Source organism: Podarcis muralis, chromosome 4 (genome assembly GCF_964188315.1).
Source record: "Podarcis muralis chromosome 4, rPodMur119.hap1.1, whole genome shotgun sequence".
Classification (NCBI taxonomy): domain Eukaryota; kingdom Metazoa; phylum Chordata; class Lepidosauria; order Squamata; family Lacertidae; genus Podarcis; species Podarcis muralis.
The window spans coordinates 14045976-14060752 of record NC_135658.1 but is presented as its reverse complement, the minus strand read 5'-3'; the positions used below and the strand labels follow the sequence as shown (position 1 = coordinate 14060752).

Sequence of the window (14777 nt, the reverse complement as noted above, 5' to 3'; positions counted from 1 at the left end):
TTTCTGGGTTAGCGAGGCCTGTAACCTGAAGTGTCTTTAACCTGAAGCATCTGTAACCTGAGGTACCACTGTATTGTGGTCCCTATCTCCATCCTCTCACAACGAGCCTGTGAGGTACATTAGGCTGAGATTAAGTGATGGGCCAAGCTCACCCAGTGAGCAAGGATTTGTGGATTTCTCTGGTTAAAGTTCAGTACTTCTAAATATGGCTTTGCCTTAGTTCAGACTATGCTCAGTATTCCTATGACATAGAATACTCCATTACATTTTTGTTACTATTCTGTTTGTGGCTATTACTCTGGAGTGTACTTCATAGCAGGACTAGAATGGCGAAAACCAAATGACAATGACATCAACATTGCATTATTTCAAATCTGTTTCAGTGAGATTATTTGGGCATGAGAAGCACCTGGTCCTATCACGAGGCCACCGAACCTCATTTGTATAGCTAGATGCTATCCAATTTGCTAAAGTCAGAAAAAACAGTTGGCGAAGCAGAGTGTAGTATAGTAGTTAAAGGGTCAGAACAGGACCAGAGATATCTAGTTCAAATTCCCATGAAACTCCAACAAGGACTCCCTCTCATTGTGAGGATATTGTGTTATTGTGTTATATATTTATTGCATTTTCATGGGGTGGAATCCAACATCACCCTCTTCCGATTGTTCTGTCTGTACTAGCATTTCAGCTTAACAGATGGACTGACACCCCCCCATGTGTTGTTTGGGGGGTGGGGGCTCTCCCAACCCCCCAAGACAATTTTGGGGAGCACAGAGGGAGAAGGGGGGAAAGCCTAATTGTGCAAGTGGGAGTTCTTGCATAGGGTTTCTGCCGATGGGGTTGGTTAAGTGAATCCCACCCAACCTGTATACCGCCGAGGCCTGCTATGTGAGGAAGGATGGCATACAAAGGAAATAATAAAAGGGAAAAAATGCTTTCTTAAACCATGTTAGACGAAGGCAGGAGAAAAATGCAATCCATCACTAAAATGTGGTCTCCATTTCCTGCTTTCCGCTTGTTCCCTGAATGTGATTATACATCTGCTGTCATCAGAAACGGGAAGGTTAAACCTTACACGACAATGTTGAATTCTTTGATCGTTGCCTGAGCTTGGAGACACCAACACTTATGTACAACAAAAACATCTGTTATTGGAGAATTCATCTGGGTATTGGAGAGTGCAAGGTGAATGAAGTGAGTTTTCTGGTGCTGAGCAAAATGTTTGTACTGCAAGACCAAGAGAAATTTGAAAAAGACATCTTCAGGACCCATCAGTCTTCACCCTTTTGAGAGAGTGCTGGAGAAGCACTTAGGAGGAATCAACATTACGGTGAAGTGTAAACATGCACCAAAGAGTCAACAGGGAGATATTTTCAATTTGTCATTCAGGATTCTTGGCTGTTTGATCTCTGTGCATTCCATGTTGAATTGATCTGACCTGCACCTCTGGGACTAATGAGTGGAATGAAACTTAGCTATCTGACAACTTTCACACATCCCAGTTGTTCTAGCGCAGTTCTCGGCTTAATAAATAAACATCATATCATGCATTAAAAATGCTCATTTTGAGAGATGGAGTGTTTTAGAAACCTGACGTGGAAACGGGATGCGATAGACTTACGGAGAAACATACGTGTAATAGACTAATTCATTCATTCCTACTTGCCAGCATGGCTGGAAGGCAGAGAAGGGCCATAGCTCAGTGGTATTGCATCTGCCTCACATGCAGAAGGTCCCAGGTTCAATCCCCAGGTAGGCAGGGAAACCCTGGCCTCAAACCCTGGAGAGCCAGTCCTATTCAGTCCGTACAATACTGAGCTAGGTGCAGGGACAGATTTAGGGCAATGCAAGCAGTGTGGTCACGCTGGGTTTGCAGCCAAGAAGGGCACCTTCTCAAAGCCAGGTGAGGGCTTGTCTGGCTTTAGAAAGGAGGCGTGAGGGCTCTGGTAGGGTCCTAGAGTCCTCTTGTCTCCTTCCCAGTCAAGCACTTACCAGGGATTTGGGTAGGAGGGCTCTAGGACTCTGCCAGAACCTCAAGCCTCCTCCCCAAAGCCCAGCTTAAGCTGATGCTGCAAAGGGCTGTGGGGATGGCATCAAATGATAAATAAGAGGTATGACAGGCAGCTTCCTGTGTCCCTATGGCACAGAGTGATAATCAGCTGGTAGTCAACTGACTTGGGGAAGAGCAGTATCCAGATGGGACACATATGATCATCTTAGCAGCTGAACAGATGAAGAGAACAATGAAGAAATTATGTCTGTGTCACCAGATAAGAGTCATGACAACTGTCAAATATTGCCATTGAGAATCATAACACACTATCACAGTTTATTATTATTATTATTATTATTATTATTATTATTATTATTATTTAAAAAAAAAAGTTCTGCAGAACCAGCATGATACAGTGGTACCTCGGGTTACATACGCTTCAGGTTACAGACTCCGCTAACCCAGAAATAGTGCTTCAGGTTAAGAACTTTGCTTCAGGATGAGAACAGAAATCATGCTCCGGCGGTGCGGCGGCAGCAGGAGGCCCCATTAGCTAAAGTGGTGCTTCAGGTTAAGAACAGTTTCAGGTTAAGTACGGACCTCCGGAACGAATTAAGTACTTAACCTGAGGTACCACTGTACAGCCAAAGTTATGCTTTAAGTCAATATTGGCTTCAATGGGAGAATTAAGGAAGTGCTCCACTTGGAGTGGTTCACATCGAATCAGCATCCTTAACAAAGGCCAGATACTTTGCACTGCAACATCTGCCCTGACTGGTGAAAGCTGCTTTTCAAGTATCCAGACATGACACCTACCATGCAGTTAATAAGATTATAAAATTAAAAATACGTATAGGTATTGTGAAGCTGCCTTATAGGCAGCGTTTTTTTTCTAAAAAAACGTTTAGGGGTACTCTCATTCCATCTGAGACTCAGGAAACACCCTGACAGGAAATGAGGCTGCCATCGGGGGTAGCAGTGGAACTGACAATTCACTGTGCTAGAGAAAAAAACTAAAATTTTAATTTTTTAAAGTTTCTTCTTCTATTAGATTCACAAAATGTTTAGGGGTATGCATACCCCTCCCCCCCCCCCCGAAAAAAGCACTGCTTATAGCAAATCTGGACATTGGTTTTTATAGTAGCCCAGTGTTTCTCAAACTTGGGTCTCCAGCTGTTTTTGGACTACAATTCCCATCAGCCCTGACTGCTGGTCTTGCTAGCTAGGGACAATGGGAGTTGTAGTCCAAAAATAGTTGGAGACCCAAGTTTGGAAAACACTGATCTAGCCCAATGCAGTTATGGCTAGTCCTGGAAAGAAGTCAGTTGCGGGAAGTGGGTGTTTGTAGAACCTTTTCACCTCCAAGCTACCTTCTTCCCTCCCCCCCGCATTTCACATTTCCATCTGTGCAAGTGACCATTTGCTTCAGACCTGATGTTTATTTCTAATCTTCATACTGCAGTCTTCTGCAGTCCCGCGTTAACCTGCAGGTGTATTTCTGTGAGGGTTGTGCGTTTAAAGGTTTTCTTTAAAAAAATTTTTTTTTATTGATCAATTTCCACATAACAAATTATCAGACGATATAGTCACATACATTATTTCCCCCTCCCCCTCCCCCAAGGACTTCCCTCAGCTCCTCTCCCTGATTTCTCTTCACATATTTTCTCTGCATATAATATAATTGTACATATCCTTACATATCTATCCATCATGTTATCAACCAATTAATTTGTGTGTGTTTATTCAAAACCTGCCAAGGAGTCCAGTTCATTTTGTTGTCTTTTTAAATAGTTTGTAATAAGTTCCCATTCCTTCTTGAAGTCACAGTTGTCCTTGTCTTGCAATTTGTAGGTCAATTTGGCCAGTTCTGCATAATTCATCAATTTCTCTTGCCACTGTTCTTTCGTTGGGATTTCCTCATTCTTCCATCCCTGTGCTATCAAGACTCTTGCCGCTGTTGTAGCATACATAAATAAATTCTTTGTTTTCCTTGGTAGGTTTAAAGGTTTTTTAAATTTCCTCTTCTCCCTCCAGTTTGGTTTATAACTAACATAGGGGTTTTTTAATTGTTTAGTAGTGACATGTTCTCTGCAGAGAAGCTCAGTCCTTCTCTTAGGTCCAGAAAAGGAATAAGCCCTGAGGGCTTTCTGTTGCTTTGCTATTTCCAGCAAGCGTAGCAGATCCGGTCCCTGCGGTGGACTCTAATCTGCCGGAGGCAGTCAAAATAATGAACCACGTGTGATCATGGTCAGGGTGACTCTGGTTCTTTTGAAAGTATGGCTCTTCTTCGGGGCAGGAACAGGAAGACAGTGATGCCTTAAAAATAAAACTGCTTTCTGAATAGTCTGCCTTAACATTTGGGTTTGAGGAACTTTCGTTGTCCTGCAGGGAATTCAGATATATTCTTCATTTCTATGCATATCCTGAGAGATCCAGCCATAGTCTAGAATCCTGGAAAATACTAAATGTGGCTTCCGGCTGGATTTCCATGGATGTTGGGCAAAGATATGGATAACAAAGCTGTTTATATTCTGTGTGGGACAGGCCTGTGTAACTTATCATTCCCTCAAGCCTAATGCAGCTCACTAGTTTTGTCTTGTGTGACTGGAATGATAGGATTGTAGAGTTGGAAGGAATCACAGAAATAATCTAGTCCAAACCCCTGCAATTCAGGAATCTTTTGCCCAATTTAGGGCTCAAACCCACAACCCTGAGATTAAGAGTCTTATATCACTCTTATATAACATCATTCCTAGCCTGACTGCACTGATTAGTTTCAAGGGTCAATTCAAAGTGTTGGCTTTGACCTGTTAAGGCTTAAATGGCTCAGGACCGAAATACCCCAAGGGCCACATCTCCCCATATGAAGCAACTCACCCTGCGATCATCGCCCGAGCCCCTTCTTCGTGTGCCCCCTCTGAGGGAGGTCCAGAGGGTGGCGGCAGGAGAACAGGCCTTTTCTGTGGTGGCTCCCCACTTGTGGAATGTTCTGCCAGGGAGGCTCACCTGGTGGTTTTGTTACATATATTTAGGCAGCAGGCAAAAACATTCCTCTTCTCCTAAGCCTTTGACTAATTAAACAATATATGGCCTTTTAAACTATGGAGGGGGTATTGTTTTGTTTGCTATTATGCGTCCTCTTTTTGTATTTTTGTGCTGTAAACCACACTGTGATCTTCACATGAAGGGTGCTATACAAATTTCAACAACAACATGTAGATCAATTTCATATAGGTAACTACAGTCATACCTCGGGTTACGGACGCTTCAGGTCTCATTTTTTCGGGTTACGGACGCGCTGAAACCTGGAAGTACTGGAACAGTTGCGCATGCGCAGAAGCGCTAAATCGCGCTATGCACAGAAGTGCCGAATTGCAACCCACATGTGTGCAGACATGCCACTGCGGGTTGTGAACACTGCGGGTTGCAAATGTGCCTCTCGCACGGATCACGTTCACAACCCGAGCATCCACTGTATTTCAGATCCAGTGCAGATACTGACTTGGATAGCAATCTCCACATAAAAGACTTCCTGCAAAATCAAGGTATTCAGTGGATGCTGGAATGACCTTAGAAATGGAGCTTGCCTTATATGTAATGAAGGGGGGGCGCATCCAAAAGGTTCAGGCAACCACACTAAGGGATGGTTTCCTGCGTCATATGGAACAGACCACTTGAAGTGATGCAGGAGGCCCTCTATGGTAGTTAAAACTTTATTACATGCCCTTTTCATTTCGTTTTAGCTCAGGCAAAATTATGGGGCTTGCTTAAAAGGTAAAGGTACCCCTGACCATTAGGTCCAGTCGTGGCTGACTCTGGGGTTGCAGTACTCATCTCGCTTTATTGGCCAAGGGAACCAGCATACAGCTTCCGGGTCATGTGTCCAGCATGACTAAGCCGCTTCTGGCGAACCAGAGCAGTGCACGGAAATGCCGTTTACCTTCCTGCCAGAGCGGTACCTATTTATCTACTTGCACTTTGACGTGCTTTCGTACTGCTAGGTTGGCAGGAGGGGGCTTGCTTATATCAGAGCATATGCTCTTAAAATGAAAGCTATAAAATAATTTTATATTTGAAGCTCATTTATGTTCCCCCTTGTTTTTGAACAATATATATATGTGATCAACCACATTGTAGATGCAACTTACCAGATAAATCTTGCTGTAGGAGACTTTGGGAGACTTTGCCATCCCAGATCCTCTATTTTACATGTCAAAACGTACCACTGAAGTAGGGTGCACGGTCAAAGCACATTTGGCAACTGAAAGTGGTGTTCACCGGCAATAGACTGTTTAAGGCTGATGAATTATTCACAATGCGTATTGAACATTATCCTGTTTAGAAGTTTGTTTATCTTGATGTTTGGCAAAGCCATTTCCGAGCCTTGGGGAGGAGAGGGGGTTGCGGGCTGGCCCCTCCCACACGCGCGGGAGCTGGATTTTAGCCCCCGCGAGATCTAGGGAATCCCCGGGCGTGCCTTCCCGCCTTCCCCCCTGCCCGCCAATCGGCGGGCCGGGGAGGCGTGACCTGTGGTATTTAAGGCCAGGCACGCCTCGGGACCGCCCTCTTCACTCCTCGGCAGCCAAGAGGTTTTCCCATCCCACCCACCCTTAGGTTAGGCAGCTTGACCTTGCTATGGACTTCGGTTGGTCGCCGCAAGGGGCCTGGTAGGAATTTTTCCAACTTGGCGAATTTTCAGCTCAGCCTTTTGGTTTTTTCGCCTACCTCGTAGCAAACCGTCACAACTTTCGCGGTATTTGGCGGTTAGGCATTGGCAGGGGTCTATTGTTATGCAAATGGATGGGGGGGAAGGAAACGCCATCACCTTCCCCCAAGGAAAAAGGGTAGTCCGGTAGAGGACTCCGGGGGCGTTGCCTTGTCCGAGACCTAGTAAGGTAAGGGCCTCCGGCACGCCCACGAGCGGTGACACCCGTGGGGTCCTAGTTGGCGTACTTCAACAGGACACCCACGGTTAGTGTTCAACCCTTCCCGGTCACCATGCCGGGTAGTCGATAGGAGCCAATGCCTAAGGCCAATACCTTCAATTCTGTAATCAATAAAGTTGTGGCCATTTACGCCCATTAACCTTAAATAACGTGTCCTGTGTCTTCATTTCATATGGGGGAGGGAACTTGCCACGCAACTGAAAGTGCCTGCCAGTATTAGGCTGCTAAGCTGTATTCACCACCCTTGTTTTGTGTTCAGAAGCAGTTTTATGCCATGGCTTTTTTTGCATCTAGAGATCATTTTTAGAAAAAAAAAATGCCACTGTACCACTGTACAGGTGCGGGAGGTTGTCCTGTCTTTTCATATACTGTATTTTAGTCCTGAGTGTTTTATTCCTGAGTGTTCTTTGTCTTACTGCATCTGCTGGGGCCATCATCATGCATGGAAGACCATTTACTGTATTTTTATAATATAATATTATATTTTTATCCCACTCTTTCTCCAAGGAGCTCAGGGCAGGACCCATTGCTTCCCACCTGAAAACACCTGTTTTATCCTTGCCACACTCCTGGGAGAGAGTGGACTGGCTTGGAGTAGCCCAAGGTCACTCTACCTACTGAGCCACGACTGGATCCTAGACCTCTCTCTTTCATTTTCTACTGCTTCAACTCTGAGCCCTGCACCACACAGGCTCTGCAAGAACTTACCATTCACCAGGCCAGGAATTAGATCGGGAAATGCGGCCCCCAATCCTTTCTGCCTGGCCCTTGGGACTCTCCCTAGGCCTCACCCCATATGCACCCTCCTCAGTTGTTTTTGTCTAGTTGGAATGTGTTCTTGAACTGTGACAATGCTTCTGGCTTGCCTGGATGAGGGATGGGTGTGTGTGTGTGTATCTGGAAACAGCAGACTATTGCACTGCTTGAATTGGATCTATTGCACAAATGTGAGAGTAACATAGTTGTTCCCTCCAAACCTCAAAGGAGAATGAATGCAGTTTGAGTTTTGACTTGCAAAAGCAAAAAATTTCCCCCCATAAAACAACAGCATAGAACTATACGGCGCCATGCATACCTCAATCAGATCTCTGAGATTTCTTGACTAAGAATTTTCTAGGACATGATTTGTTTGTTTCTTAATGGAACAGTTGGCAGCATCAGCCAGAACAACTGTTTTCTTGAAGCCGCTGCTCTGTTTGAGAGTCATACTGAAGTCATTTCCTCGAGAACCCCTTCTCTATCTTTGTGTGACGCTTTCCTTCTTTAGACCTGAGATATATTAGGGCTCTCTGTTATTTTCTCGCATCAGACTTGTATTTTTCAGACAACTAGCTGGAAGCGATGTTGAATAGGTCTAAAAAACCAACAACCCACTCAAAAACTTTCTGCCAAAACACCACATTTGGTGTCATTTAGGCCTGCCCAAAATATTTGCCTTTCTCTCTCTTTTTTACAGTTGGGAGTAGCATTTTGATAGGGATAAATTGTTCATGATTGTGTGAGTGTTAACTTTTTTATTTGAACTTCTTTGCGTCTCCCAGCAAAGACAGCTAGGCTGCTATTTCCTAAGTGCTCCTCCAACCCCTGTGGCAGCCTCTGCTTCTTCCTATTACAGACTTCAAAAATTGGCTGCTTTCTGGGTACTTTGGTCTGCAGTTGCCACCAGCCCCAGGCAGCATAACTTGGTGTGGCTATATTTGTTGTTTGTAATGCTTAACAAAAAATATTTAAGCAAACGAAAAACAGTCCTCCTTTGAAGTTTGCACTTGTTTGAATTTTGCAATTGCAGTTATCCCACCAAGTAATATGTACGCTATGGTAAAGCGTTCATATGCATTTGTGTATTAGTGAAGATAACATACAAAAATGCATTGTGTTAGAAAAAGATGTAGCAGCAAAAGGAGAAATGGGCAATAAAATGCTGATTAATTTTAATGGGGACGTTTTTTAGAGTTGCAAACTGATGTGGGGATGTGGAGAACTTGGCTTAAGGATTGAAAAAAATGAGAAACGGAAATTGACAGTGGCCGAATTTGGTTTCTCAAACTTAAAGGTGCTGACCTTTAAAGCCCTAAATGGCCTCAGTCCAGTATATCTGAAGGAGCGTCTCCACCCTCATCTTTCAGCCCAGACACTGAGGTCCAGCTCCGAGGGCCTTTTGGCGGTTCCCTCACTGCGAGAAGCCAGGTTACAGGGAACCAGGCAGAGGGCCTTCTCAATAGTGGCACCCACCCTGAGGAACGCCCTTCCACCAGATATCAAAGAGAAAAACAACCACCAGACTTTTAGAAGACACCTGAAGGCAGCCCTGTTTAGGGAAACTTTTAATGTTTAACAGACCACTGTATTTTAATAGTTTGTTGGAAGCCGCACAGGGTGGCTGGGGAGACCCAGCCAGATGGGTGGGGTATAAATAATAAATTATTATTATTATTATTATTATTATTATTATTATTATTTATTATTTTCAGTGATGCCCTGTGCAACGCTAAAATATGGCGTCCCCTGCATCTTGCACTCTGTTCTGCAGCATTGTTGTGGCGCCCCCTGCAGTGCCGTGCCCAGTGCAGCCAACCCACTTGCACTACCTTAAAACCACCTCTGCCACCCCTAATCAGGATGTGCATAGACTTCCCCCCATGCTTTCTGAATGCATGAACATGGAGTTTGGGTGACCAGGGGTGGCCCACTCCATTTCTCCGCCTGAGGGAAGGTGCCACCCCTCACAAAAGCCTTGCTTACCAGGGTCATATGGCTGATGTGGCTTGTGGCAAGCAGGGGCACCCACAGGGTGCCGCCTTGTGGAATTCAGCTGCCTGAGGCAGCTGCTTCAGTCTGCCTCGCGGGTGGGCCAGCACTGCGTGTGACCATGATTTGTTTGCCCTCATCCAATCTAAAACTGCCTGCAGACATCATCTGGGGATTTCCAGAGCCTCCCCAGGATTAGAAGATGGAAAGGAGAGATGGGGATGCCTGTCATCTACATATTAATGGGCTGAAGTGTCAGAGGGCTACTGCCAGTGGTTTCATGTAGCTATTAAACGGTAACTAGAGCAGAGACTGAGAGCAAGTGAGGGCAGTTTTACAAAGGGTCCACCATCCTGCTTCCTGCAGTGGGCGGCCACTAGCAACATTAAAAGCCCAGGAACATCAACAAAAGGGCTGCAGTGACCACTAATCCTTTACTTGCTAAAAGTTGTAAGAAGAAGAAGAAGTAGTGAGAATTCAGGCTCTCCATTCAAGCTGTAAGAGTTTCTGATTAGCACCCACCTGGATTTTCCCCCCAATGAAAGACAGCAGTGCATATTAAGTAGTTGCTACAATGTACAGTATAGGCAACTTGCTAGCTTTAAACACGATTTGTTTACCCATCCCTGTTAAAAATGCACGACCAATGCTGAGCTAAGAATAGTTCCTCCTTTGGGACTGACATTTTCTGAGTGGAAAAATCATCGGGGGGGGGGGGGGGAGAGAAGGTGGCTGTTCTTATTTCTCCTCCTTCCTCCTTCCTTCTTCTGTCTTTCCCTTGCTGGTTACTTTTCCATTCCTTTACATACAGACAGACAGACTTCCCCTTCCTCAGCCTTCTCGCCTCTTCTTATGAATTTGCAGAGGTTGGTGCAAAAGCTCCTCATTTTAAAGAAATCCTAAAAGCCACTACTGGCAGATATTATGCTTATCCTACACAATTTGCTGGGTGCTGATAGGAAAGGCTGGAGCCAAACATTACCACTTTAATTTTCTTGAAATATGTGCTGCAGTGGGTTGGTAAGAAATCATTCCCCAACCCCCTCCCCCAACTTAATTTCTGAGGACAGCTGCAAAATCCACCGTGCATATTAGAAGTTTCTGGCTATCTATAAGGAGTTGTTCCACCGTGTGCAGTGGGTATATTGCGCTGGACTTTGGATGAATTATTTCCCCTGTCCAAGAAACTGTAGTGGCTGACATGAGAGTGACAGCAGTGGGGTCCATGGGAGTTTTCTGTTTCATAGAATCATAGCATTGTAGATCTAGAGGGAACCACAAGGGTCATTTAGTCCAACCCCCTGCAATACAGGATTTTTTTTGCCCAACATGGGGTTCGAACCCATGACCTCGAGATTAAGAGTCTCATGCTTTACCAACTGCGCTATCCTGGCCTGCTTCTCACTGAATTGTTAAGCCTGTGTCTGGGCTATGGATGGGGGAGAAATTCAATTCAGTTCGCATTCAAAGGTGACCCCGTCCAACATTGGCTTTCCAAAACAGTACATGCACCAAAACGCAGCGGTCCTTTGAAATGCACACTCCTTCAAATTCTGCTGTGCGTTTCTCCAACCAAGTCATATACTGGACATAAAAATGCATATACCCGTGAAAATAGTTTTCAAAATGCATTATATTAGGGAATTTGCTTTGCCAAAATGTGTACGTGGCACAAAATTGCATGCAAACGTGTAAATTAGGAGAAATTTGCAATGCAATGCTGATAAATTTTCACGAGGACTATTTTATTGTTATTGTTCTTAAATCACAATCTGGCGCAGAAATTTAACAGTGGCAAAATGAGAAACTGAGAGAAACTCAAATTGATGGATTCGCCTATCCCTCGTATGGGATGTACCATTTTTTTCTAGCTGGGTGCTCGTGTGACTGAATGCTCCTTATTTCCAAAACGATTTCCTGCACATTGACTCCTCATATCAGGAAATCTGACACCCTAATTGTCAATATGCAGTTGGGTTGTAGTTTTTTTTTAATGTTTGGCTGAACACTAAATCATGAGCTCCCACTGATGGTCAGAAGTGGTAGAGCCCACTCAACAGATTTACTAACTCAATGAGAACTAGGCTGCTGCGCATACTTGTGAATGGAGGTTTTTGCCTCTTGGTTGGGCTGTGGCATTAATTTCCTGGTGTATATTTGGACATGACCAGTTCAGAATTGTGGGTGCCAGAACGCGAGAGTATAACTCAGCCCCGAATTCTGCATGTTCACAGCTTCCCCCATCATTTCTTGAGGCGTATAAAGTGCCTCCACCGTTTAAAAGCCATCAGTGTCAGTGAGCTATCTTGGAATCGCTTCCTCCGCGACATCCCCCACCAGTATTTCATAACTAGCCTTTCTGCTCATCTTGCTGGAGGAGAGGGAGCAAATAGGTTGGGACCTACTCTTCCTTCCCTGTTTCCAAAACAGATTAGCACCGGGGGGCGGGGAGGGAGTGAACTTGTGTGTCCGGAGAAGCATTCTTAAGTCAGCCCGGCGGTGTCCCTAATCAGACGCTTGTATTTGTAAGTAGAACATGTTGAATCTGTCATGGGTGATGATGACGTTGCCGCTGTTAAAAGAGACGCTGCATCTTGAGCAAGGCGAGACGGAAACATTGCAGACTGCAACCTCAGAATAGAAAGGAGGTCCCTATTGTCTCTCTCTCTCTCTCTCCCCCCACCCCAACATCTAACACTGATTGCATTTGTGAAACATTTCAAAACAAACAAAACCTCAAAGACGTTGGGAAGTATAAGCGACTCAGCTGGTTACAATTTTAAATCCTCACCTTCCCCCCCCCCCCACCCTCCCTGGGCAAGCTTCTTCTTTTTTCTTCCTCCTCCTCCTCTTCCTCCTCCTCTTCCAACCTCCCCCCCCCCCTCCGGCATCGCTTCACTCCTGGTTTCTTTTTCACCGGTTTTTTAAAATGCTGGGATGCAAAGCAACTGAGGTCTCTCTCTCTCAAGTTGCAGCTGCCGAAATCTCTCCTAATTGCCTTTGCTGGGCATGATGCTCTGTAGAGGCAGGGAAGAGGAGACGTGTAGCTTTCATTCAGTGCCTTCAAGACATGTCTTTCCTGTAGTCAGCGGGGAGCAAAAAAAAAGGGGGGGGGAGCCCAGAGATCAATGCATTTGAAACTGACAGAGAGAACGAATGCTTCTTAGTAGCACATGCTGAGGATTGCGTGTGTGTGTGTTAGTGTGGTTGTGTGTGTGGTTTGTGCAGAGCAGAGCAGCTGCGTCCTGGTCCATATGCTCCTTGCTTACTGCAATGTTTTTTGCATGTTACTGTGCACTCCGGACTAACGTGAAGGTAAGAGGAGACGAGACGGCAATCCTGGAAGGACTGTGCATCTTTCTTTCTTTTCCTTCCTTCCTTCCTTCTTCCCCCCCCCCCCTTTGACAAACCAAACCAGCTGCAGAAAATGTCTACCTTTTGTGTTGCTTGGCACTTTAGAAATTGCTGCTCGAACAGGCATATCATTACAGGTGGTTGTGCGGGATTTGTTTTTTATTGTGTCTGCGCGGCTTAATTGGAGAAGCATGCCGTTAATGTTTTCACAGCGTAGTGACCTTCTCCGTGTGACGGTTTGTAGTTCGGGTTTGACTCTTGCACCGGCAGAATAACAGGCTAGCTTGGTGTGTGTGTGTGGCTTTTTTTCTGTTTTAAGGGGGGCTGTTCTCTTTCGTAAAGGTCCCAGTAGGCCACGGATGAGACTCTGGAGGCTCCTGTTTTATGCCAGTTTGCTGCTTTGGGTTTAAGGCGAAGAAATCAGAATTCATTCAGCTTTGCTTCCTTCGTGCCTCCGGTGCTATGAGCTTGCTTGTTTTCTTGCTGATGATCTGTCTGGAAAAACCAGAGATCTGTCTGCTGTAGCTAGACTCTTGCGCCAGTCTGTTTCTAGCTTGTCACGAAATGCATACGAGCCAAATGCTGAAATGTGTCCGGCAATACGAGCAATATGTTGAGGTGGTGGTGGTGGGGGGACTGCCTGGCCCCCCAATGCTTAAGAAAGAAATCCTTTTGGCTTCCTCGGTCACTTTGATCAGGCTTTTGACATCCACATTCTGTTGGCTTTCCTTCATTAACCTCCCCCCAACCCAACAACTTCCAACACAAAAGTTGCTGAATATTTTTCCTTGTCCCCAACCCAGGGCAAGCCAAGCTGAAAGGATGGGTGACACTGCGCTCTGCCGTAAGACGAGGAAGTGGGCCAGCCAGCAATTGGGAATAGAGTTGCATAATTTAAATGAATTACCGTCTTCTGTCAACCTATTGGGGAAGTATTGCTGCTGTTGTGGGACAGTGGTGGGGGTCTCACATTAAAAAAAGGTAGAAACTCAGTAGGGAGGGGGGAGATGGATAAAGCTCGGCAAACGAGTCCTATCCCACCAGGATGTTTATTCCGTTGTTTAAGAGAAAGTTTTGTTTTCTGACGGTATGGATGTCAAAGCGACTATCGCTGGTTTAGTGAGGCTAATGCAGTCATAATATAGCTTTTGTCAATGGATATTTTGGAGATGTAAATGCAAACTTCAACAAAACGGTACAGTTTGAAGTTCAGGATAACAGAGTCTTCATTCCAGCCACCCCACTTTTCTGGTTTACATCCCTGCCCCCCCAAACAACAATCAATTGCATTCTGTGGCTAATGAGCATGCTCGGTTCTCATTGGGCTGTTGTTGTGGTGGTGTGGGTGTTGGTTTCTTTTGAGTTGTCTTGAGGATTGTTTTCCCCTGCTTATTCCTCCCTCTCGCGTGTGGGTGGTACCATGTTGGCTACATGAGCGCCGGCACTCACAGCCTGGACATCAGAAACAGAGGGAATGAAATGTTACATTGAGTGTCTGGAATGTGGTGAATGCTGTCAATCTCAGGCAAGTTCCATGAATGCTTAAAAACTCAAGAGACAGACCTCTGAAGTTTAACTGTCTCCTGAATGCGGCTGACAGCATTCACTGGCATATGTCCAAGAAGTTGGGGGAACGTCTCTTTTTTTCGAGACATCCATGAAACGCAGCAGTTTTGGGCGTTCGCTGAAATACAGTCTGTTAATGCAAGTTGGCACTTTTGGGGATTGTATGCAGT

The 14777-nt window shown here is 45.2% G+C and overlaps 1 protein-coding gene across 16 annotated transcripts in view; it reads left to right on the top strand.

Moving 5' to 3' along the window:
- The window catches only part of DLG2 (discs large MAGUK scaffold protein 2), a 901719-nt gene that overhangs the window by 297691 nt on the left and 589251 nt on the right, over window positions 1–14777 (top strand). For 2 of the 16 annotated variants that reach the window (XM_028725992.2, XM_028725989.2), the window contains exon 1: window positions 12623–13002. The exons of the other annotated variants lie outside the window; for them this stretch is intronic. In XM_028725992.2, coding sequence (XP_028581825.1) covers window positions 12961–13002 — 42 coding nt within the window. In that variant the 5' untranslated portion in view covers window positions 12623–12960. Of the gene's footprint in view, window positions 1–12622; window positions 13003–14777 lie in introns of those variants that run through there. 16 annotated transcript variants of the gene reach the window in all.